Source organism: Salminus brasiliensis, chromosome 19 (genome assembly GCF_030463535.1).
Source record: "Salminus brasiliensis chromosome 19, fSalBra1.hap2, whole genome shotgun sequence".
Taxonomy (NCBI): domain Eukaryota; kingdom Metazoa; phylum Chordata; class Actinopteri; order Characiformes; family Bryconidae; genus Salminus; species Salminus brasiliensis.
In genome coordinates this window covers 24417905-24441858 of record NC_132896.1, presented here as the reverse complement: position 1 = coordinate 24441858, position 23954 = coordinate 24417905, and the positions used below count along the sequence as shown (strand labels likewise).

Below are 23954 nucleotides of genomic sequence, written 5' to 3'. Positions count from 1 at the left end.
TTAAATTATTCAATCCCTGTTATCGATAGCCCGGCGCTCTAACCCCTGAGCCACCACTGCCCTCTCTACTAAGGTTGACAGGTGTCTGGTTTTGGACTGATCAGTATAGGATCATATATTTTAAACTCTACGAGGATTCGCCTTGCACAATTGAGTGTCAGATATCGTCGCTATACCAGAAAATCCTTGTGCCTTTATTTTAGGGGGTTTTCTTTTACATAATTTTAAATCCCATAATTTCAGGCATTTTACATTGTGTCGAAACATTTTGAAGAATAGACCAACTGAAATGCTTCAAAAGTACTTGGAATAAAGTCTGTTTACACTGAAGGTTAGGAGCAACTTTTTATCCTCCTGTAGTTTTAATTTTGGAAATATAAGAATTTGCACGGCAACAACAAAATTCTTAATTACAATAATTACCATAAAACACTACCATCAAATCATATGGTCAGTCAGGTGGAAGGAGAAGTGCTTAGAAGGTCTTAAGCCACTTAAAGAAATACTCCAATGCTCTTCATTCTAACCTCTATCTGCAGTAAGCGATCAATTACCACAATCATTTTAATGAGTCTCGCTGTACTAAACCTGCTGATTAACACATGAGTTAAATTTAAGTTTTTTTGAGCAGGTTGGTTACTAAAATGTACTGAATTCCAACCCTCCAAGGCCAATACTTCTTCCCCCTGGTATAACTGCTGGGCAGTCACATGACACGGCCATAAAACCAGATTAAGCCTTGAGTGGGCTTGAACCGGCAATGTGATACATTCTAACCTAACACTACTGAATGACCCAAAGGCTATACTGAACCTAACTGCTCTCGTTTTCAGTTTCAGGGAGAGATTTTTCCATGGCAACAATCTACACAGTGTTCTGCTGTGTCCATATATTGGAAAGACTACACTGAGCTCAGAGTGGTAAAGTATGCCAGGAAGTTTGGGGGTGCAATTGACATCCACTGGCTAATTCATTTTTTGCTTTCTGTCCAAGAGTAACACTGAGGGGCTACATAGCTTTGATCAATAAACAGTGCCCACTACGCTAACAGCCCACTGCATTCCGCAGCCAGTATGTTTCCCAGAGACGTGTGGCCTAGTGCAAAATACGCTAAACAGAATCCCTGGCACTGGAAGATCTGAAGCTTTACAGGTCTTCACGCATTATATATGCCATGTTGATTAAATCAGTTCAAACTTGTGGAAGACTAGAGTTATTAATGTTGTTTTGATTAATTATTTAAATGTAATTACACAATAACATACTATTCTATATCCATAGTTTTTTCTGGCCTTTTCCATTTCCCCATGTGTTTCCTTTGGAACAAGAATGCATTGTTTTAATTTCAGCAAAACTAGACAATAATTTCTTCTAATAAATCATCCTAATAATAATTCTCCTCTTTTACTATCAAACACAAAATTGGTATTAATCAGAAATGTAGAATCCATACTTTGGACAAAAATGCTCCATTTGTTTCAGTGATGTATTAGTATCATCACTGAAACAAATCAAATTGATTAGTATTAATTTCTTTTTTACAGATGAACTATTAACTTCTACAGGTTGAAATAGGCTACTTAGTAAGCTCAACAGGGCACTCCACACCTTGCTTTGAGCGTGGAATGCCTTCAGCCCACCTAGGGTAACCCACACCAAAGTGTGACCGGGCTGCTTCTTCTATCCCCTAAAATAGTCAATCACCCCCCCACCACCACTACCACCCCTGTTGGACCCCTCCCTCACTCTTCCTGTGCCCGCAGCCCCCCACTGCAGGGCTGGGCCGCTGTCCTTGGCCTCCTCACTTGAGCCTACTCACTTTGGCTGGCTGCATCATGAAGACTGGGGTGGCCGCCCTGGTTGGGGGCTTGCTGGGGGGCTTGGGGGTTCTCTGCTTCTTGGTGGCGTTCGGCACGGATTACTGGCTGCTGGCGAGTGATGACTGCGGGGGGCTCAGGCAGCTGGATACGACACTTCGCACAGTCAGTGCAGAGAAGCAAGACAACAGCACTGAGGTAACACACACACACACACGCACACACTGCCTGCACGCAGTCCATGTCTGGGAGCTTTAAAAAGTACTATGCTGAGCAAACAAGCTTGGGCTGTGGTTTGTATACTACAGTTTACAGAGCAAACAAACAGGATTAATAGCTGTTTTAGAAGGCATTAAACAAATGACACAAGTGCAAAAACTTGGGATTCATTTGAAGCAAAACTTTTACTTTTGAAAGCAACAATTAATGAAAGCAACAATTAATGTCTTTGAAATAATTTTAATGTTAATCTTGAGACTTTTTTTATATACCAATGACAACATTCTAGGAAAGCAACAGCATTTCTAAACCAAACCTGGCATCAAGTAAAGAACAACAAATCTGATTTAAGCTTTCCACTCTCCTGTCTAAAAGTAGCCCAAGGCAGTTAAAGATACATGCATGTCTCACCGTACAATCTGTTCTCTACTGGGCTGCCAGGCATGAAGCATAATTATCAATTCTGTCCTATTCAACGGTAAACATGTCTTTTTTGACAGTATCAGTAAATCAGCGCTAAAACGTTGACCTACATTTAAATTACTGACATAAATTCAGTAATTCAGTCACTTTTAAACACATTTAATATACAACTAGTAGAATAATAACCCACCAACTCAATTCACTTTGAAAGAATAACTTTCTAGCGAAGAGAATCTAATAAAAACAGCTGAAGTATTTAACAAGGGTGTGTCAGACCGTGACCAGCTGTCAGGCATGCTGGACTCTGCAGACATGTATCTCTGAAAGGAGACTTAATGTTGAGCCAAGCTTTCATATTAAACAGAAGATCAGCTTGTTACAGGCTAAAGATGAGTTTTGTCTATAAGAAGGAACAAAAGTACTGCTGATTAAGTATATAGCCTACTTCATAGCCTACTATATAGCCTAGCAGAGACCATATGCAAAATCAACACCTGTTATCAACATTCTTCTCAATATCAAAGGATCTGCCTTGTTTCTTACTACCTTTACAGGCAGATAGATAGCAAAAGCAAAACCAACGCTTGTAAAACATTTTGAGGCTCTTTTAAGAAAGTGATAATGTTTCCAAATAATTCGCAAACTTTGCACACTAACATTATAGCACTTTTGTAACACGATTATAACATTCCAAGCAGGCTAAATAGACATTTTAGTCAAAAACTAGCTTTTAACATTGTTTGTAGTGATTTGCAGCATTCTGCAAGCGTGCAGCATTGTATCCCTAAGCTCACTTTGTGCATCAGTGTTATCTCACTATAATACCCACCATATGTCACACAAATATGTCGGCAACTGATCTGTAGGATAATAAATACAACCAAACTAACATTAGCGTAGCATTTACCTCACCCCAGGTAAAAGCTATACGTAGGTTTTCCTCTCCAGGTCCAGCAAAGAGAGTTTCTTGAAAATTCTCTGTCCATGTGAAAAACATTCCAGGCCAGTAGAGTGTGTGTTCAACTGTGCTTTCTAACAACACAGACTATGTAATTGAGTTTAACCAGCAGGCCTACTCAACCCGATCTCTAAAATTTCAGTGATTTGTGTTAGTGTGGACTTGAGGCCGAAAGTATTGCTCATTTTATCTTAATATCCAGACACACTTGGTTGGGGCCTAAGTCATGATCTAATTGAAAATTGAAAATTTCAGTATGAAGTATTGTCATGATAAGTTGAGATTTCTTCCTAGAGCTGTGTCCTACTCACTATCCTCTACATGACAAAATACAGACCACAATATAGAGCACTATTATAGGAAACTGAATTCCACCAGTTAGCCAACCATTTCAGACACCTTGTCATGTGTACGAGTTAACTACTGTGTGACAGCACAGTAAAGATAAACAGATTGTGTTACATAACAGATTGTGTTACATAAACAATCTGAACCCCAAATAACCAAACAATGTGATAAATTATGGGTATTCCATGTCTGATAGCGTACATCATTTGTATACTAGTTATTGCGGTGCATTGTGGGATCTTTACAAAAATAATATAAAATAATAATAACTCCGGACACCACTACAAATGGCGAAACCTCAAAGTAGTGCACTATATGGTGAGCAGAGCACAGTTTCGGGCAAAGCTTCAGACTACAAGGTGAGTTTGACCAGCTAAATAAGAATCTATGAGTAGAGTATATACAACAGAGTAAATTAATCATTTTATAATATTTTTTAAATATGACAAGAACTTTTACCAAAGAATAGCCCCACCAGTTTGTACAGAAGTTCCTGTAGTTACTGAATAATACTTAGTGTGTAATAAGCCTTGGAGTGTTAAGGGGTTAAATATGACATTTATTTCATTTGTAAACAACCTTGAAAGATCTGGTGTGATCAGTGTTGATCCATGCTGGACAAAGTCTGTTCTGTACATCACTGAAATACCAAGGCCTTGAGTTTTTAAAGGAATTTAGTATTTATTTATTTCAATCAGCTCAGTCTACCTTTTTCAGAGTACTATTAAATATTTTTACATTGAGACTGGTAGGCACTCGATTTGTGACCACGCTTTATAGCAAACACTCAAACAAACAATGTCTATAGCTCATTTTATAATACAGATGAATCAAAGGTATTAGTCTTCAGGTTTGGCTTCAAGTATAACTTAAAGCACATTAGTGACCTGAATATGTCAAAAGTAAAAGCATTTAAATGGAAGACTGGAGGGAATCTCGCTATTGCTTTTGAGTCACTTTCAGGAAGTGGCATCGGTTACAGAGTTTATTTTGGGGCACTGCTGAAATGAGACATCACTTTTTTATTTTTTATTTTTTTTAGCGAACATTACCCAGATACTAGCTATTCTTCAAAACAAAGTACATCATTCACCATTCAGACATAGCTACCTAGTGTTGTCAGCATGACAGTTTCTGTACCAGCAAGTCATCATCCAGACTTGACAGCATTGCAAATCTTTCTTCCTTTTAAGCTACGAAAACCTACAAAAAAACACACACACATATGGTTCCCTGCACCATCAATCATTTTTATGACAGCATTGAGTGTGCAGAATCATTTCATATGTATGCTTAAAGGGCCACGGACCACAAATTATTTCCACTTTTGTTCTTAAGAGGCTGCATTTGGCAGCGAGACTGTATTCGGCAGCACTCCACAGTACCTATCCAAAAAAAAAAAAAAATGGAGCCATTTATTCAAAAGCAGTGGCTCACTTCAAAGAGCTTTACGGCTGCAGAAGGGTTGCCACAGTAGGCAATGTTTCATATTATTCCAAACAGTCATAGGTTCTTCCAGAGGTTCATGCAGTGTCAACACGAGGAGGAGAACATGAATGGAAAATGGATCATTACATTTTCCACCCTTTCATGCACTTTATCTACCCGGCTTAAATATCACATTTTTAAAAGCGTCCTGTCCTGTTCCCGACAAACCGCTTCAGCTCTTGCTCCCTTTCCACCTCTCCCCAGGGAGCGGAGGTGACGGACCCCAGCCTATCCCCGCTCACTCTCCATCACGAGGGCTTCTTCTGGCGCTGCGTGTTCCAGAGTGACCCCTCGCTGCACGTAGTGTGGGCTGTTTTGTTCAGTGAGTAACAAAGCCTGCACAGCTGAGTTATTCCACTCTGAAGTGGTTGAGCTTTGGCCTTTGTGAGTGCTATGCAATATGTATATTTTTACCAGGAAGCTGTTTGAGACTAATACTGCGCAACACAAATTCAGATCATAAGCATTTTGCTCTCATGTGACTCTTCTAAACATGACCGGTTCTGTTTCTCGGCCCGATCGCAGCAAACCAGCCAAGATCAAAAGCCTGCGTTCATGGATACCTCTTCCCTCTGCCGGTTGCGGTTGGACCCATCCCTCATCCCATTTACGATGCCACTGCAGGTGAGGCCTTTTGTACGCCCACCCTTTTTTCAGAAGAACACTAGACTAGACTAGGGGGGGCCAAACTTTTTGTCATGAGGGGCCAAAAGTGCAATGGTTTGTGCCCCCATTCTTCAAAATCGGGGTTTGTGGTGAGCCGCAGACTTCAACAATTAAACAATGTACAAAAAAATTATTATTCTATTTATTTATTTTCTATTAAAATACTTCTAGGACTTTTTTTAAAAGAAAAGGAAAGTTTTTATTTTGATCACAAGGTATAAGTCTGGACTGCACACTATGGCCCTCATTTTTATCACTAATGACTTCTTAGCCATTAAAAGTCATTCTAATGCCTTTTTGTCATAATGTATAGCAGGTATATGGAAATGTAATTATTACAGTAACTAATAGTTATCATATAAATCATAAGAAATAACTATGTTTTCATGCATACACACGTTTTACATTCAGAGACAGTAAAGCAGGATTTTAGTTTAGTCTGTTTGTGTTATGCCACAATATAAAATGCTCAGGAAAACTGAACAAACTATCTGTTCTGGTTGCAAAATGTTCATTCTCACTACGAGTTCCAAATGAATGACAAACAGTGAAGCCACTGTACTGACATTTCTTTAAGCTGCAGACTATGAATGTACATGAAAATGTATAAGGGGTATAACTGGGATATGGAGCTTAATTCTTGTTCAAAATATGATTTAAAGATCTTTAAGAGCTTGTGTAAATACATCACAGTGTAGACTAAATAATAAAAATACATTAATTGTGAATAATGGCTAATAGCTGAGAGGTATGTCATAAAATATTAAATTAGAAATGATTCAAATGTATCAAAAGTCTTGTAGCACAAAAACCTTCTACACGATTAGATCAAACTCTCTCTAATAGGGAAGATGAGCTTAACACCATGTTTCTGGAACTCTGGGACCAGAGCCATATGTAACCCAATGCAGTACAAGAACACATCTGGGATGCTATATAAATATTAGGAACAGTCTGTTTTAATAATAAAACAGAGTGAATGATTGCTTTGTGATGGGAATGAAGATGAAAATGAAAATCAGTTCTTTGATCTATTTCCTAAGAAAACTCATCTTTGCTTGGGGTGGTATTTTAACTTTTCAAAACATGGAATACATTTTCAAAGTTTAGGAACTTGGAAAATGTCTTATTTTAGGTGGGCATCCTACACTGTAATCCTTAATCTGCATTTAAAAAGAAAATATGGGCAACGGTATATATATACAGAGAGTTAGAGTCAAGTGACAACTACTGGCAGTTGTTCTTTACAATGCATCAAAACTCATGATGACTTATCCAATAGAAATTTACCAAAAGGACTTGAAATTAAGAATTAAGAATATTTTCATGGTGTTGGTTTCTATGTCTGTATCTTTATCTATATTTATCAATATATAAATCATTGCTGTCATATCTTTTGGATAATCATTTTCATTATGGTGTACAAATTTAGTAGTGATATGTACTATGTGTGGTATACATGGTGCTGCCATTGACTTACTTACCAAACCCTTGGCACCATAGGTTTGGTAAGTCACTTCTATAGATCCATTACACGCCATCTCTGAAAGAAAACATAGTCCCACAATAGCACACACTGTTCACATTATTCTACTTATTACAGTTTGTTATTTTATTATATATTATAATTAGAATTTCATGGACATTGCTTAGAAGCTCCACACATCCTGTCACTTTTTAGGACAAAATGATATTTATTATCACTGTATACCATCTTTCACTAAAACAAGAACTGTGTGTGTTTAGTGTTCCGTGGCTTCTGGACCATGCTAATAATCCTGGCCATTGTTGCTAGTGTGACCGGTGGCTTTCTTCTGGTGTGTGCAGTTCCTTTCGTCAGCCACAAACTCTACAGGGCGGGTGGTGCCTTTTTCATCACAGCAGGTACGAACTGGCTATGAATATGGAAAGGCCATGCACTGCCTGTGTGAGCATACATGCTTGTGTTTGCATGCATTTGTCTGAGCAACACCATGTCACTAGACATTAATTCTCCTCATACGTTTGCGTGAGTAAGTGTCCCACAGCCAACAGAAATAGCCCTGTCCATCACCAGTGTGCTTGGAATGCTACTGCACACAGACCGCTGAAACTGGACTCTGCCAGCTGCCTGCAGTGTGACGTCTACGAAGCTCAGACACAAGCACAACAAGGCCTGACCAGAGTATATAGGTGGTCAGGCAGATCACAAAATATCGTAAACTGCCTTAAACAGCAGACATTTAGACAATATTTAAAAAAAATCAACAGTTTAAAGTTTGAATATATATTTTTTTGGACTATATTGATTTTACATAGGAAGGTGGGGTAATGTCATTATTACCTGAGTTTCTCTGTGATTTTAGTCCCCTCCAAATGTGCCATGTCAGACATGACAGATTATGTCGCCTTTACCTTTTGCAAAACAAGCCATAGAATAGCCTCAGTTTATATTAATCCCGTGCGAATCGACATGTGGGTAAATATTCTGTTATATCCCATGGACTTTTTTGTAGCTTTTCTTAAGAATGGAGGTGCTCGAGGGGTCATATAGTTTCGTTGTGAGATGAGCCAAAGTACTCCTCGAACAGCTTTAGGCTGTGTAGCCTATAGCCTACATGAATCTTATGAACATGTAGCTGCTAATGTTCAAACTAAAATGTCATTATTACTTTAAGTGGGTTATAAGATTGTTTATTATCCTGTGTTTTGGTGATGACATCAGTGTGTAATGCCAAGATTTCTTTTCCAGTGAAAATTGGTCATAAATTGTACAGACGTCCTGTGGTTAAATTACATTACTCCACCTCCCCGTGTAAAACAAATCCCACCTGAATAGGGCTTAACCCCTTAGCGTAGAAAGGCTTATTAGACACTAAAGCGTATTATTCAGTAACTATAGGGACTCCTGTACAAACAGGTGGGGTATTATTTGGTAATGGAATTGCAATAACTCTTTCAGCCAGCCAGCAGCCAATACACTTTTTAAGAATTAATTGAATCAGTATTTGACAATTATTAAGTAATTTAATCATTACTTTGATGATTAATCAGGTGACACAAAATGACCAACAAACCACACCAAATAAACCATTTGGGAAAAAAGAACCTTAAAATGCAAGTAAATGGGTGTATTCATCAAACTCTCTTGCTGTAAGAGAGACCTGTGAGACCAATAAATATAGAGTTGTATGGATAAGTTTAAAAACAACTGGTCCAATGACTATTTTTCTAAGTGAAACTAGGTTAACAAATTCTCCATAGACAGTGTGCATCTGCACATTTTTATGCACAATTACAATTGCTATTTTTAACATACTGTGCTCTGAAAGAGAAACATACAGTATTAAATGTTGCTTTCTGTAGAACTTTTCAGTTAGAAAATCCACAGAACAAATGATTTTACACTTTCGCATATAACTGTATACACCATTGGGAATACCAGCCTATTATTAACCAATTAATCAAGGAGATAATTAAGTTATTATCATTTATTTTCATTATTAGTCATTATTTTATCCATGATGCTCAACTGTAAACAGTATTAACTGTCTGACTTTTGTCTCAAATGTCATTAAGAACTAGATGTTAAACCACACGATTATGGGTATTTATTCAAAAACATTGATTAATGATAAACGGCAAGATTACACAAGGATATACAACCCTCCAACACCTCATATCACACTCCTGACAACTCAAGACATATGTTTCAATTGAATTTAATTGGCTAGTGGCGTATAGGAACGAGCAAGCAATGCTGGATGTAAAGTTTGATAGAAAGCTGAAATTCTGATTGCAGTACATTCATGTTAGCAAATTAGCAAACTCATCAGCCTAGTGAACCAGCCAGGTCCATAGGATCGAGTAGATAAAGTACTAAGTGAAAAGCATAAGTGATATGTCCAGTAAACACAGGCACTCAAGTATGGAGACAGAAATATACTTTAAGATCAATATTTAAACATGTTTAAGTATATAAGAGTAAAAAGTAAATGTTTCAACAGATAAAATTGAAAGTCAGGGCATACTTTTTAATATAAAAATAACTTGTATAAAAAAAAGAGAAAGAAAAATAACTAATGCTGGGCACAATCTGATCATGCTCTGCATAACTCAGAGAAGCCAATCCACCCAGGTTTACTTTTTAAACAAATTTGGTGCATGGTGCTGCACCTAAGAAGCAGTTGTACAGTTAAATTAGCATAGCAATAGGCAGCGGTTTACAATGGAATGAATGTGTTTTAACTGGACCAACAATATAAAAGAGAAAGGAAATGCATAGCTTTGAAATACATAAACAGTGCTTTTGAAGGTCTAAATGCAAATGTAAGGGTCATTAAACCACAGTGACATTAGACATTTGTAGCTGCATTTGCAAAACGGGCATGACTGGGGATGCATTGGAAAATTGTTGCTATTGGTGTGTTAAGAGAAATTGAATTATCTTAACTATATTAAATATTTCTGTTATAGATAAAAGTTATAGATACATTTATAAATAGAAACCTTTTACAAGCTGAATTATAGTTGCATATGACTTTTGCATTTATGAATGTCTTTATATAAGAGGAATTCTGGGAATTATCAGTCATGCTATACAGAAGTTTAACCTAAATAAGGTTATAATGGTTTTAAAAAATTTTTTTAGCCCCTTATGCTCCATGACATTTATTACACCTTAAGAATGACTACTTGAGTAGGAAGAGTTTAAGAGTTGCTACATGAAAAGCAATACAAACTGGCTGAGTTGTTACTAAGTTATAACCATGGCCAAAAAAGCCAGGAACCATCGGTTGTCATCATCCAATTAAATGATGACTGCAGTTTTATAATTATTCAACCCCCTGAACAGAACCCCTCATAAGAGCATTAAGAAATCAGATGTTGTCTCAAGCACACCTGATGCAACTAATCAAGGGTCTCACTAGTTATATCAGGTGTGCTTGAGATAAAATACATCCAATTTGATTGTGCCAAACCGGCTTCGAGGAGGTAGGTATAAGCAGGACGTTTTATCCTGTCAAATACCAAACTTTTGGGGCATCAGTCATTTCTGATATTTTACATTTCTCTTCCTGTCTCCTAGCATGTCTTTTCCTGGCACTGGTGGGCTTGTTTGTGCTGTGGAAGGAGTTAGTGGACGTGAGGCGATATGTCCTACAGGAGCGCGGGGAGGACTGCCCTAGTGCACATTTGGAGGCGCACTACGGCTGGTCCTTCATGGTGGCAGTGGCTGGTATCCCCTTGGTCCTTCTCTCTGGTCTCCTTTTCTTTTGCATAGGGAAGCACCTCCAGAAGCATACGTAAGAGAGCGGAGTGGGAAGGAGATGTTGTGTCTGACAGAACAGTGGGTAAACTTGTGATGGAGACCAAGGAGTGAAATCTCTGACCTCAAAATGTCACGATTTGATTTCAGTCACAATTCAAGGTGTCATAAAGCCTCACATTTTAAAACAATTTGATTTGATTCAGAATTACAGTATATAAGTACAGGAATAAAAGGAGGAACTATTTACTTAGGAGCACAAAAAATGCACCAATCCTTTTGGGGACATTTAACATAATTTGAACATATTGTAAGAATTTTAATTTTGGCCAGAAGAATCACTTACTTTATTGAACAGAATTAAAAAGTGAATATTCCTGGTCCTAAATTGAGGCAGATGAATCGCCACTTTCGGACTGATACATCATGATTGTGCATTTTACACTTCTTGCATTTTATAAAACTGATTTGGAATTGGCAATACAAAGGTCCCATAGAAGCCTGTTATGATACAAAAGCATCAGTCTTCATTAGTCTTCTTTATTAAGATCATAAAAATTATAGACAAATAAAGTGTATTTATACAAATAATGATAAAGTTATAGATAGAAGTTATAGATACATTTATAAATAGAAAACTTTTACAAGCTGAGTTATAGTTGCATATGACTTTTGCATTTATGAATGTCTTTATATAAGAGGAATTCTGGAAATTAGCAGTCATGCTATACAGAAGTTATTATACCTACATAAGGTCATAATGTTGTTGTTTTTTTTCCATAATATTTAAGATATATTGCAGCACTGTTAAAAGGGCTAGCAAGGGCTAGAACTTAGATTAACATGAATTACATGCAAACACTGTCTAACATATTATGTGTTTCATTCTACTTCATTTTACATAAATGTAATGGTATAACAAAAGTGATGCAAACTGCACATGTACCATTCATTGTGATGAAGCAAACTTTAATAAATCAATCAGGAGTGATATGACTGCATGAATAGAAAAGGGCTTTCCATTCTCAGAAATATTTAGCTAGAACATAAGCTGGACCACTGTGGACTAAAATGCTTCATTTTGTAGCATTTCTTAAAATGCGATGCAATGTTTTTGAGTAGTATTTTAAATTCAGAACCTTTCTGAATACTGAGTTTTTCTTGACTTTGTTCTTGTCAGAAACAAACTGGAAATGCATCTCTAAACCAAAATATGCATAAGATTCAAGGTTAAATAATATATCAATGTTTTTATATTCTACATCAAAATGAAATAATAAAATGGCTCACTGATAGATTATCTGCATGTACACTCTGACAATTAAACATTACCTAAATATACCAAGGACTACTCAGAAAATCTGAGAATATGCATTTATATAAAGTACCAGTCTAGTGCAGCTTTCAGATTATACTAACATGAACCCAGCAGCTAATGTGCTTAAATAACATGAGGATGTACAATCTCCTAAGCTCACTTTACAGACACAAAGGTGGGTTCACACAGACATGCAGATATTCAATCAGAACTGAACTGATAAAATCATGACAACTGCGGCTGCTTAGCTTAGATATATCAGGCACTCCATCCAAGTGTGGGCAGGGGCTTTGAGGTTGAACCTATAGCCGTGTTTAGAAGTGTGTATTACATGATAATTAGTATGTAGAATTAGTATTCCACCATTAGTATGACCTTCTAGACGTATGTGGTTTTGGACGTAGTCTTTGGCTTCCTGACACGTAACACGCTTAACTTGGAAATCACTTCTCAGATGTACACAGATATTTTTTGTACAAATCGTGTGTTATCTGGACAAAATTGCAAGCCCTGGAAAATATTGCCAGGACTGGTTGACATTGCTTTATGAGAGTGTATAATTACCCTGAAGCCACACAGGTAATCTGCTGCCTATCGTTTTTGATCACAAACCTAGTTCCTACCTAGATTTCCACAAGGCAAGGGGTTTTGGGTACATCCTGACTTGTTTACATGTACTGGAACTGTAATAACTGAGCAGATGACCTAAACACTTGTACTGTTCACTGAAATGACTGCCATATTTTGATGAATACTGTGTAATATATTTGCCTGACACTAAACCATTTGTGGTTGTTGTTTTGTGTTTTTTTTTTTCTTTTATATTCTTCTTACATTTCCAAGATATAAATCATGTCTATTTATCTTTTTGGCAGCCCTGCTTAGTCATAAAGAAACAATGTGATTCAGTGGTAAAGATTACTTATTGCTTTCTTGACAGACCATACGCATAGCACTACCCCCGGGGGGCACCATTTCCGAGCTGCGACCTACTATAGTCAGCGCCCATAGTGTCGCTGTGCACGATACATTCATTACACAACATATGCCACCCACAAACAGAGGTCTATACAATAGTTAAGGGTCCTAGTGGAGAGAGAGTGAGAGCGATTGAAAGAGGGAGATAGAGATAGAGATAGAGAGAGAGAGAGAGAGAGAGAGAGAGTGCACAAGATGGGAGAGCAGGCTGGAGCTGTTGCCCCATTCATGGCTGATTGAAATGAGATCAAAAGCGGGCAGCACTTTGATAAATGCACAGCTGTCCGCTCCATGGCACTGCTTGTGTACAGTAGAGAGGCCACCTGCCTTTGCCCTCCCCCCAGGGAGCGCTGGTCACCTGACCTGAGGCGGGCTCGAAGGGTGAAGGCTGAGAGCGCTGCTCGTGACATTCATCTCAATTATTTGCATATCAGAGTCCACCCAGGGCCCTTCACACTGCACACACTGGCAAATCCCCTTAACGTTGTGCTGGCTAGCATGAAAGCGGGATGATTTGCCATATAGGATGAAACAGTAAAGGCACATTTTGTTGGAAAATTCCAACACGTTTAAAGTAGGGTTAAACCCTAAAGTTTATTAGTATTTATTAGTTCTACTGTAGAATCCATTATGAAGGTTCTATTTTAGTGTTGGTGCAATTGATGTTTGTGGCAGTAATGTAGTTATGAGCCAGAATAACTTCATACAGGGTGTAGTGGGTTAACTGAAATCATATTTCTGTCAGTAAATATGTGAATAAGAGCCCTAGCAGATTCAGACCAGTTTATATAGACATATGGTTTTATTTAGGAGCTTAGGTCAGGTCAGGCTACCGCAGCAAAGTGCTTATGGCAGGCTGCCAGCTTTTCTTAGATTTTGCCTGATCTGGTAGCCATGTGGATCCATAAGTTAGTTCACTCTGCCAGTGTATTTACTAAGCCCATGAGGTGCACATAAGACATTAGCAAGACAGAATCATTCAAAGGAATTTTCAGTATTCGGACGTAGCCATAGGCACCCAGGGAGCAAGAGGAGTTTATCTGGAGGTTCGTCTTACCTGGCAAGGACTTGCAGGTTGTCCCCTACCAATCAAAAGCTGGGAACTATCAATCCATCTTCCTATCCCCTTTTTCCTGGTGAGGGTCGCAGTGAGTCTGGAGCCTACCAGAAATCATTGGGTACAACTGGGAACTATGCAGTTTAAAATAAAAAACAAGCAAATAAACCGTGCACCTTCATTTGTATCTGTGTTTGTGTGTGTCTTTACATGTAATACTGTTTGGTTATAATCCAAACACACACAAAATGCACCACATGAAGGCAGAAATGAGAAATATGCAGAAATGCAGTGGATCAAACGTTGATCACAATCAGCTGTGTTTTGTCAACGGCATGGATGGGCTACAATTGCACCCCAGGTATGTGCATGAGCTAATCTTTCTTCCCCTTTTTTCCTTTCTCTCTCGCTCTGTCTCTGTCACACACATTCACCCACACACACACACACACACACTCACCCACACACACACACGCCTAGTGACAGCTCTCATGCACAGATGACCTTGAAAAAGAAAGTGAATCCCCCGTGGTGCAGAGACAGCTGCATGGGACTGAAGCCCACACAAACAATGCGAGGCATGAGCATAGCCTCCCACTCCAAGCACTCAAATGCACAGAAATACACACACACATGAGTATATGCGCATATACATATGGCCATGAATATACTTCGATTACATCACATCTATATTTATTTACTGAATTCAATACTATAGATGCCACAAGTGCTCCTAAGAAGTATACAGCAAGTGTGTTCACATATCCCCAGAGATGCCACAGCCACTCATTGCTGGAAGGCCAAGAGCATAGTTGGCCTCACCCTCTCTGGGTGGGCAGGATGGCCCTACTTTTTCTCCCATCTGTTAGTTATTGTAACAGAATTGGCAGTTAGCGTTCCCCTCCCAGTGTGTTTAGTGGTTCAGTGACGTTGCATTAGCTGCGATTTGATAAAGCATGTTGGCGCCTTCACATGTCTTAGAGGAAGAAAGTGCTTGCCTGCACACATGCAACTAGGGATAAACGAATCAATCCTAAAATATTTATACTTTTGATTTTAATAATATTTTTAAAAATTAACCTTCAAAAAAGTGAAGAAAAAAAACCCTTGTTGTTGAAAACAAATGAGCAAATAAGCTTTTAAATTTATTTTACTACATTGTATGTTTATTTGACAGGTTGTTTAAAATGAATGTAAAGGCTTTTAAATATTGATTATTTTATGTTCACATGTGACTGTTTTTTAAGTAATAAAGAATAAAGAATTCAAAAAGAATGTATTATTTATTCATTAAAAAACACAAGAAAAATAATTTAATTAATTAAATTAACCAATTAACGTTTAATTTCCATACCGTGCTAAAAAAAAAAAAAAAAGACTTACTTGAAATCAGCATCTTTGGATCAATCTTGATTCATCAATGCATGTTTACAGCCACACTTGCCAACCCTACATTTTATTTTACTTCTCTTTGCCAAGATAATAAGCACTGAGGGTTTTTTTTGGAGGAAAACAACACATAAAAGGATCTGAGACCACATCTCCATACAAAATCTCCCCTGATCCTTTAAGGTCAAGGGGGTTTAGGTCAAGGACCTTGGATGGACACTGCAAATGCTTGATTCTGTGGTCAGTGAACCTTTTTTTGTGCAATTAGGGGGATATCACCATAACCCTGGTTAGTCTCCTGGTAGAGGCAGCAAGGTTTTTTTCAAATCTCTTGGTGTTTGATGGTTTGCTGATGTTTGCTGATAACATTCCCAGTACCTCTGGAAGAACATCGTCATCAACACAGATCCATGCCACCTGACCAGAAATTCACCACCAGCTGGAATTACAATGTGACAAAAGATAAGATCACAAAAATATTTTTGGCCCATATGATCATGGACCACTTTTCTCATCAACTCTTGCAACAGTGTTGCCTAGACAAGTGTCATGTTTGGAGAAAGTTTTGCCTCTTAAATCATCATCTTCATCGTGTGTAGGGGTAAAATGCTATTTTTCCATTCAAAGCTGGTTCTAAACTTCTTAATTATTGCTATAATAACAAGGATGGACTTTTTAGGTGTGAAGCTATTTTTAAACTTCAAATACACAATTATTCTCTAATATTGCATTAATGCATTAATTGATCTATGGAGTTGTGTTTGAAAGTGAAGCGTCTACAGCAAATTGCATCAGTTTATTCAGAGAGCAGGATCTCCATATTATATGCTATTAATACAGTAATGCGTCTCAATATGAAAATACTTTTCTACTAAAATAGGTCAATATTAATTTGCTTTGAACTGTACTCTCTACTAGAAATGCATTGACAGGTTTATGTATTTTCAATCAGTGTTTTAGAAATGTTTACTCAATTATTTATAACTGACTGTTTGGTGTTTACAGTAAATGTAAATGTCAGTGTAGTTCACCTATTTCCATATTTGAGGGCAAATAGTCTAATTCTTGATTGTAATGTAAAAACAAAAATACATGTTAATAAGCTATCAAACTGTTTTTAAGTTTTAAACAATTGTATGTGATTTTGGATTACACATTTATTAAACAGACTCTACACTCTAATTTTGAAAAAGTACAGTATGTACCTAATTCTCTTTTGTCATTTATTTTTTTTAATTAAAATCTAAAAAAACTTTATTATAACTTAACTTAGTGCAATTATATACATATAGCAACTCTGCACATCCACACTGCAACATGACAACCATTGCATTCAACATTTTATATATATTTTTTTTTTTACACCCAACACAACACAAAACTTCAATACAAATCCAAAGCAAATATGAAGCAACCAGCAATCGATTGGCATCTCCGGCACGTAATTTGTTTCTCCGAAATAAAAATTTCATTATAATACAGTGACCACATTAAACAACGCATTCCCACCAAATTCCACCAGGCTCTCTTTGATCCATGCTCTCCCTCAGCCCTCGTCGTCTGTGATTTGACAGATGGGCATATGAGGGCTAGTTAAAGTGAGCAGCGATGAAGAACAAGCAGCAGGCCTCAGAGGTGAGCAAGCGCAATCCCGCTGCTCCATTTGAAGATTTTCGAGTCCTCACCACCCAACCTGCACCATTCCTCCTCTTCAACTCTTTAGCCCTTTAGCGACAAAGTGGGGATGACACAGGGAGCATAAGCAGGACTTTTGATAGTATCATTACTTTAACAACATTAAATCAAGCAACCCCCCCTTCTCACGAATAGAAGAGACATTAAAACCAAGATGGATTTGGTTTTCTGAATCACAACCCATCATCTTTTATCTAGTGTTAAAAAAAGAGGAGAGAAAAAAAAGACAGTCCTGTCTTCTTCAAAGTGCCAAGTGATCAAACCAGTGAGAGGATGAAAGGCATGCTAATAGCTAGCTGAAGAGCTGGTTTTAATAGGCTCTCAGCGCCGTCCATGGGCCATCCATATGCACACTCACGCGTTTGCACTACTGTAAACACACTCATAGTCTTGATCTGCCAGAACTGTTTCCCCTGACCAATATACATACGAATGGAGTGCGAGGGTCCTCTCAACCTACTGGGGTCGTTTCAACAGGCTGTGGAATTGTTCTCTGCACCTTTGTGATTATAATTACGCTGCACTTCCGGTCATTTCGGAAACACGTCATGAGGGGCATCCAAGCCATGAGGGGGAACCATTAAATTTTTATTGTCCATATGATTCAAAGATATAAATCCAGAAAATATAATGATTTCTCCTCCAGAGTAAAGGCTCATTAGTCAATACACATATAAAGTGATTGACCAACTGTGTAAGCATGCATTTATTGTTATCATGATCATGATGTTTGGCTTCCTCAATTAATTACACAAAACTGACAACTTGTAAACTTGAATAAAAATACCCAAATGGCTAATGTCATATATAATTTTTATTAATGCCTTACATCATATCATGATGACAGGCTTGACTTTCTGGCAAAAAAACAAAAAAAAAACAAAAACAAAAAACTGACAGCACCATGTAGCTGCTTTTTCTATGCAGGCATGAATCCATGTCTAATTGTCGGCACACTGTGGTACCATGTTTATTTTAATATATTTGGTGTAATTTGACCTATATTTTGCATTCAAAACATACCCTCAATGAATGCTACCAGAGATGTTTTTTTTTATATTCGTTTGTAATACAAGCCTATATTTGCTAGATAACTAAGGCTTATTATTAGGAATTGGTTTGTTGCAGTGGCCTCTTACTTTTTAAATAAAGCTCTTTCTAGTAATTTCTTGTTATTTAGAGGCAACTACTTTATCGTTTTATAAATAAAACTGCCAGTTCTCCCTATTAAATACACAAGAATGTTATTCATATATAGTGCTCAATAATAGAAATTAGTCAAAATGTCTAATAGATGCAAGCACAATGAATTGCCCAATTATTAATATTGAGCAAAATAATAGGCAACTGATGTACTGTTTAAGAATTTAAAAGTTTGGCCCATTAAAAAACAAAAAATGTTATTTATATTGCAACTTTTAAATACTATTAAAAACTAATAGATCATGTTATCAGTTGTCTGTTTTCAATATTGAGCAAATATATGACATTAGACATTATCATACAGCCAGACAACTAGAATTTATGGAGGGACAAATCAGGACATGGAATTGTTTTTGCCACCTGTGATTACAATTCTGCTGCATTTACCATCACTGTAGAAACACATCACAGGGAATTTGCAAGCCAGGAAGGGAAATTGTTAAAAAAAGGCAACAGCTTCCATCTTTAAAAAGCAGTAGGAAAACATAATCCTAGTATGTACAGGAGAAGTACCCTACCAAAACTGTGTACGTTCAGGGGTTCCCATCTAGACTCAAGGCTGGTTGGTCAAATTGATTTTGAAGGGGGGAGTAGTTTCAAGGGAGCTGTAGGGTAAGGAGATGGGCTGGTGGCCATTATAACTGGATCAGGACGAGGAGAAGCAGAAAGCCACTTAACTCTCAGCCTCATGACAGCTTCTAGTCTCTCAGCCTTCCAGTCTCTGTCAAAGCCCAGGGTGGTATGACCACCACTTTCTCCAGCGAGGCCCTAAGCATTAGCACTGTGATTTGTTTTGATATAGGTGACAGGGGCTGTATTTACTGCAGCATGGACACATATCTGGCTGGACAGGTTTACTCTAACTCACAACTGGCTCAGTGGTAGCTTCAGCACAATCGTCAGACATGTTCAAGCCAGTTCAAGCCATTATTATGCTTTAAACGTTTCTTTTTTTTTTTTTTTTTCTTACAGTTTTATACAGCAGCCCAATATAAATCTGGGAAAACATTATGGTCAGAGCTTACTGTATGGCTGCTGTAACATAATTGTACCAATATTTTAATACATCATAGTATCATCAGCATTACTGTACTGTACTTATTGGAAGCAGCAAAGAACAACTGTTTTCTAGTGGTAAAGCTATGTTAGCGTTGTCAACCAGCTAGCTGCCAAACAGCAGGCAACAATACCTATTACAGTCAGTCGAATCTGTCATTATATATGAGTATTTCATGTAGAAATATTGAGTATGTACATATCTTTTCCCATTGTTATTATCCAATTACCACAGCTACTGTTTCCTAAGTTAGCACGAAGCTAATAGTGACATACATTCACATTTCACAGTTCACTTCAATGAGGACATTGTGTTACAGTTGCTAAAAGTTTTTATGTTATCATATTTATAACACACACACACACACACACACACACACACATATATATATATATATATATATATATATATATATATATATATACACACACACACACACACACACATTTCCTCACACTTTTTTTTAAATAATTATGACCTAAAAATCAATATGCTGTTAAAAATACTTCACTCCAGAAGCTCCAGCAGGGGGCCCTATTGTTCCTCATGCCTGATATCCACAACGTCAGACCTCACCACTGCCAACTATCTGTTACTTCAGCATTTACAGCTGAGCAATCTGCTCTCAGGTGAGTTTTGTACATACATATTTCAATTTTTGTTTTTGTAACCACATCCCTATTGCATTCTGCAAATAAATGATGGTGCACTTTTCCTTCTGGAGTACCACTAAAACATAAGAGTGGTTTCTGAGACATGGATCAAGACTAGCCTTGGACTATATTTCAAAGCCAATGGTGTTTCCCTATTAGGAATGCTTTTTAGTTTAGAAATAGCTTAATCTGGGTCTATGAAACTGACCTATGGAGTGCTAAAACGAAGGTGCCAACAGGATCTTCTGAGAAATGCTATATTAAATGCATATTTAGCTCCCTAAAGAACCTTTCAAGAACTATTTTATAAAAACAAAATATCACAAATGTAAGAAGCCTTTACAACCTCCACATAATGTAAATGTTCTGTACCAACTAGATATCTACATCCAAGCCAAGAACCATATAGGAGCCTGTATGTTAAAGGACCCATATCTGATATTTTTGGTTTTAGGCACCCATAGCAGTCATAATAAATTTTTTCATTTTCTTAATCGCTCAGAATTTGTTGATTTTGTTAGTATGTATTTTGTTACTTATAAGATATATCTAAAAGTCTTGACTAACTGCCCTGCGGTGTGCATTAAAACACTCCAAATGGCCAAAATATTTTAGAATAAAAGTTTTATTTGCTTCACCACATACAATAACAGAATTTGTAGAGAGATATTACAGGTATTCTGAGGTTGTTACTTACGAAAGATGCTGACGAACAGTCTAATGGTTCCAAATTGTCTCACTACACTACTAAAAGGCTGCTGTCAAAGACATCTGGTCCAAGCAGACCCTTAAAATCATAAGAAAATGAACCCTTTAAAACACACTGGCACACTCCATATGTTTTCCTCCCATCCAAAGTCTTCTGACAACCAGTCATGCACCACCATTTTGTCGAGCCACCAGCAGAGCTTGTCAGGGATCGTTAATTAACCTCTAATGTACCCGCCTTGTCACTAGCAACAAAAGGAATATCACTTCATTTGTTACAGCATCACAAAGGCTCTCAACTTGCTGGCGAGCGCGATAAAAAATGGGCAAAAATTATACGCGAGTGAAGGAATAATATAACTTAATGATTCGCAAATTAACCCTGTCTGACTCTAAACGACTCTTCGGGGGCATTAGTGAAAACTGTTGTGGCCGGCCGATAATAAGTCCGGCTCGGGAACCTGTAAACAAATGGAGGGCATTATTTGGCCTGACAGTGATTATGCCAGGGGGCCTTATTTCTAATGTCTCAGGGTCTGCAGTGTGTTGTATGCGTCTGCATGCAGGACAAATGAGCAGAGGGGGAAATTGCATTATGAAACCAAAATAGCTCCATTAGAGGCCGAAGTGCGCAGGAATGGTAAGGGTGAATGAAATGAAAAGTGTGGCCACCGTGAGACTGGGAATGGATTGTAGAGAAAGGTAAACAGGCACTATGCTTATTACTCCGTCCAGGGACTTGATTTTGACTCATTTTTAAGGGCATGGGTAGGTGTTTTTTTTTTTTGTACTGCAGTTCTGCAAAGAAGCATCGTATTAGTGTATTTATATACTCATACAATTAACATGCAGTTTTATAACCACTGATAGTAATATTACCCATCCCCAAGCCTGCTAATTTGCCGTATTCTCACTTGATACTGTCTTGCCCAAGGACTCTTCCATGTTGTAGCATGTGGGGTTGCCCAGGAATCCTAATCTGCCATGTGGGACTGTCAATTAGCTCAAAAATGAAATTAGAACTGTTAAGTTTGTCAAATATTTAAATGTGTTCAAATGATAAATGATAATTATGTATTAAAAACTGCAGTAAATGTTATTTTTCTAATATTATGTATTCTAATTCCGTAAGAGGGTGCTCAGAAATATCAAGCACAGCAAAAAGTGCACGGTGCTGCAGACCTGTTGTTCTGAGCCTGGAGGTGTGAGATAGTTCTCTAAAAATAGATGTATTTTGACCTATTTTTGAGTATAACTTTCCATAAAATCCCCCAGGTTGTTTATATTGTGCCAAAGGCAAGCGAAGCAGTGAGTGGCCGTGTGAAGCCACTGTGAGTCGAGGTAAAGACAAAGAAAGCCTATGAGCCAGTTTTATTTTGACAGCCCTACAGCCATGTCCTGGGCAGCAGTGTTGCCCACTACACCATCACACCTGCTGCAATGCTGTTACTGTTAAGTATATAACTTTAGTTTCTTAAACTAAGTGATATCAATGCAAAATACAGCATGCATGCATGAACAGATACTAATACACTGACATTCAAAGAGAATGCCTCAAACGTCAATTCATTTAAGGGGATCCAGTCCTTCTTTTTTGGGCACAATGACTTGGTCTATTAACAAGACGAAGTGGAATGTTTAGATGATGGCCAACACATTTAAACAACACTACGAAGTGGGACCGTGCTGGTGAAGAGAATTTCACAGGTCATTAACACAAAATAAAATATATATTAAATTATTAAGGACAGATTTAGAAGTAGAAGTGACAATACAAAGCCAGTATATCACTACTAGTGAATATAGTCACCATGTAGCCTTAAGAACTTCATCACAGTCAAATGAGAACACAAGCCTTGTAAGGGTTGTGCAACACTGCTATGCTAACTACTAAAGAGTAGTGAGGTGAGGAACCCTTCAGCTTCCTTCCTGACCCCGGCCTGCTGACCTATACCATCAACCAAAATGCTATTACCACAGCACGGACTGGCTAACGCTAACATTATCAGATACAATTCAGAACCTCCGCACGGAGGTTTGTCATTATGGTCGGCGGGTCACTGGTTGCGACCCGGCGCTCTGGTGGAGTGCACTCTCCTTCTTAACATGCAAGGCAGCGTGCCTCCATCAAGCCTGAACTGATTAGAGGAGATAGTCCACGTCCCTATCACTCACACGCTCTCCCTCACCACTCGTGCCTTCGCACCCGCACTCTCTCTCTCTCCTTCAATCCTAACTCCCTTGCGCTGATTTCTACTACGCTGCACCCGTAATTGCTGTCATCACTGGCAGCTTTTCATTACAGGTAGATTGGGCCAGAGTGATTAGGCTGGGGATATTTTTTCCCATTTCTCTAGTTCCGGAGCAACCAATGCAACAAACGCAGAGTGAGGACGTTTTTCGGAATGCTTAGAGAAACAGGGTTCAGTTCGATTCAGTTTGATCTCCAGTTTAATCTCAGCACTTTGCTTTATGTCAACGTAATGTCATGGGCATCTGCCTGGTCATCTGAGAAGTCCCAGAGGGCCAGTGTCCATCCCAGTTTGTTGGCTCATTTTTTTTTTTGATCTCATTACCAGGCAATTATCTGTTTAATAGGTGTTTTAGGACAGGAAAATCACCAAACTGTGCAGGACACCAGTTCTCTGAGCCGGCACCTGTTTTGTGGTCCACTTTGCTCCATTTTCTTTTGCTGGTGGCTTGTGATTGACAGCATTAATGGAACTGAA

The 23954-nt window shown here is 38.0% G+C and overlaps 1 protein-coding gene across 1 annotated transcript; it reads left to right on the top strand.

The window, feature by feature from the left end:
• Positions 1-1835: 1835 nt before the first annotated feature.
• On the top strand, positions 1836-11211 carry LOC140541482 (transmembrane protein 182-like). The gene is made up of 5 exons (XM_072664133.1): positions 1836-2015; positions 5458-5575; positions 5779-5877; positions 7666-7803; positions 10988-11211. Exons 1-5 carry the CDS (start codon positions 1836-1838, stop codon positions 11206-11208), a joined length of 756 nt encoding a protein of 251 aa, XP_072520234.1. The 3' UTR covers positions 11209-11211.
• The last annotated feature ends 12743 nt before the right edge of the window (positions 11212-23954 follow it).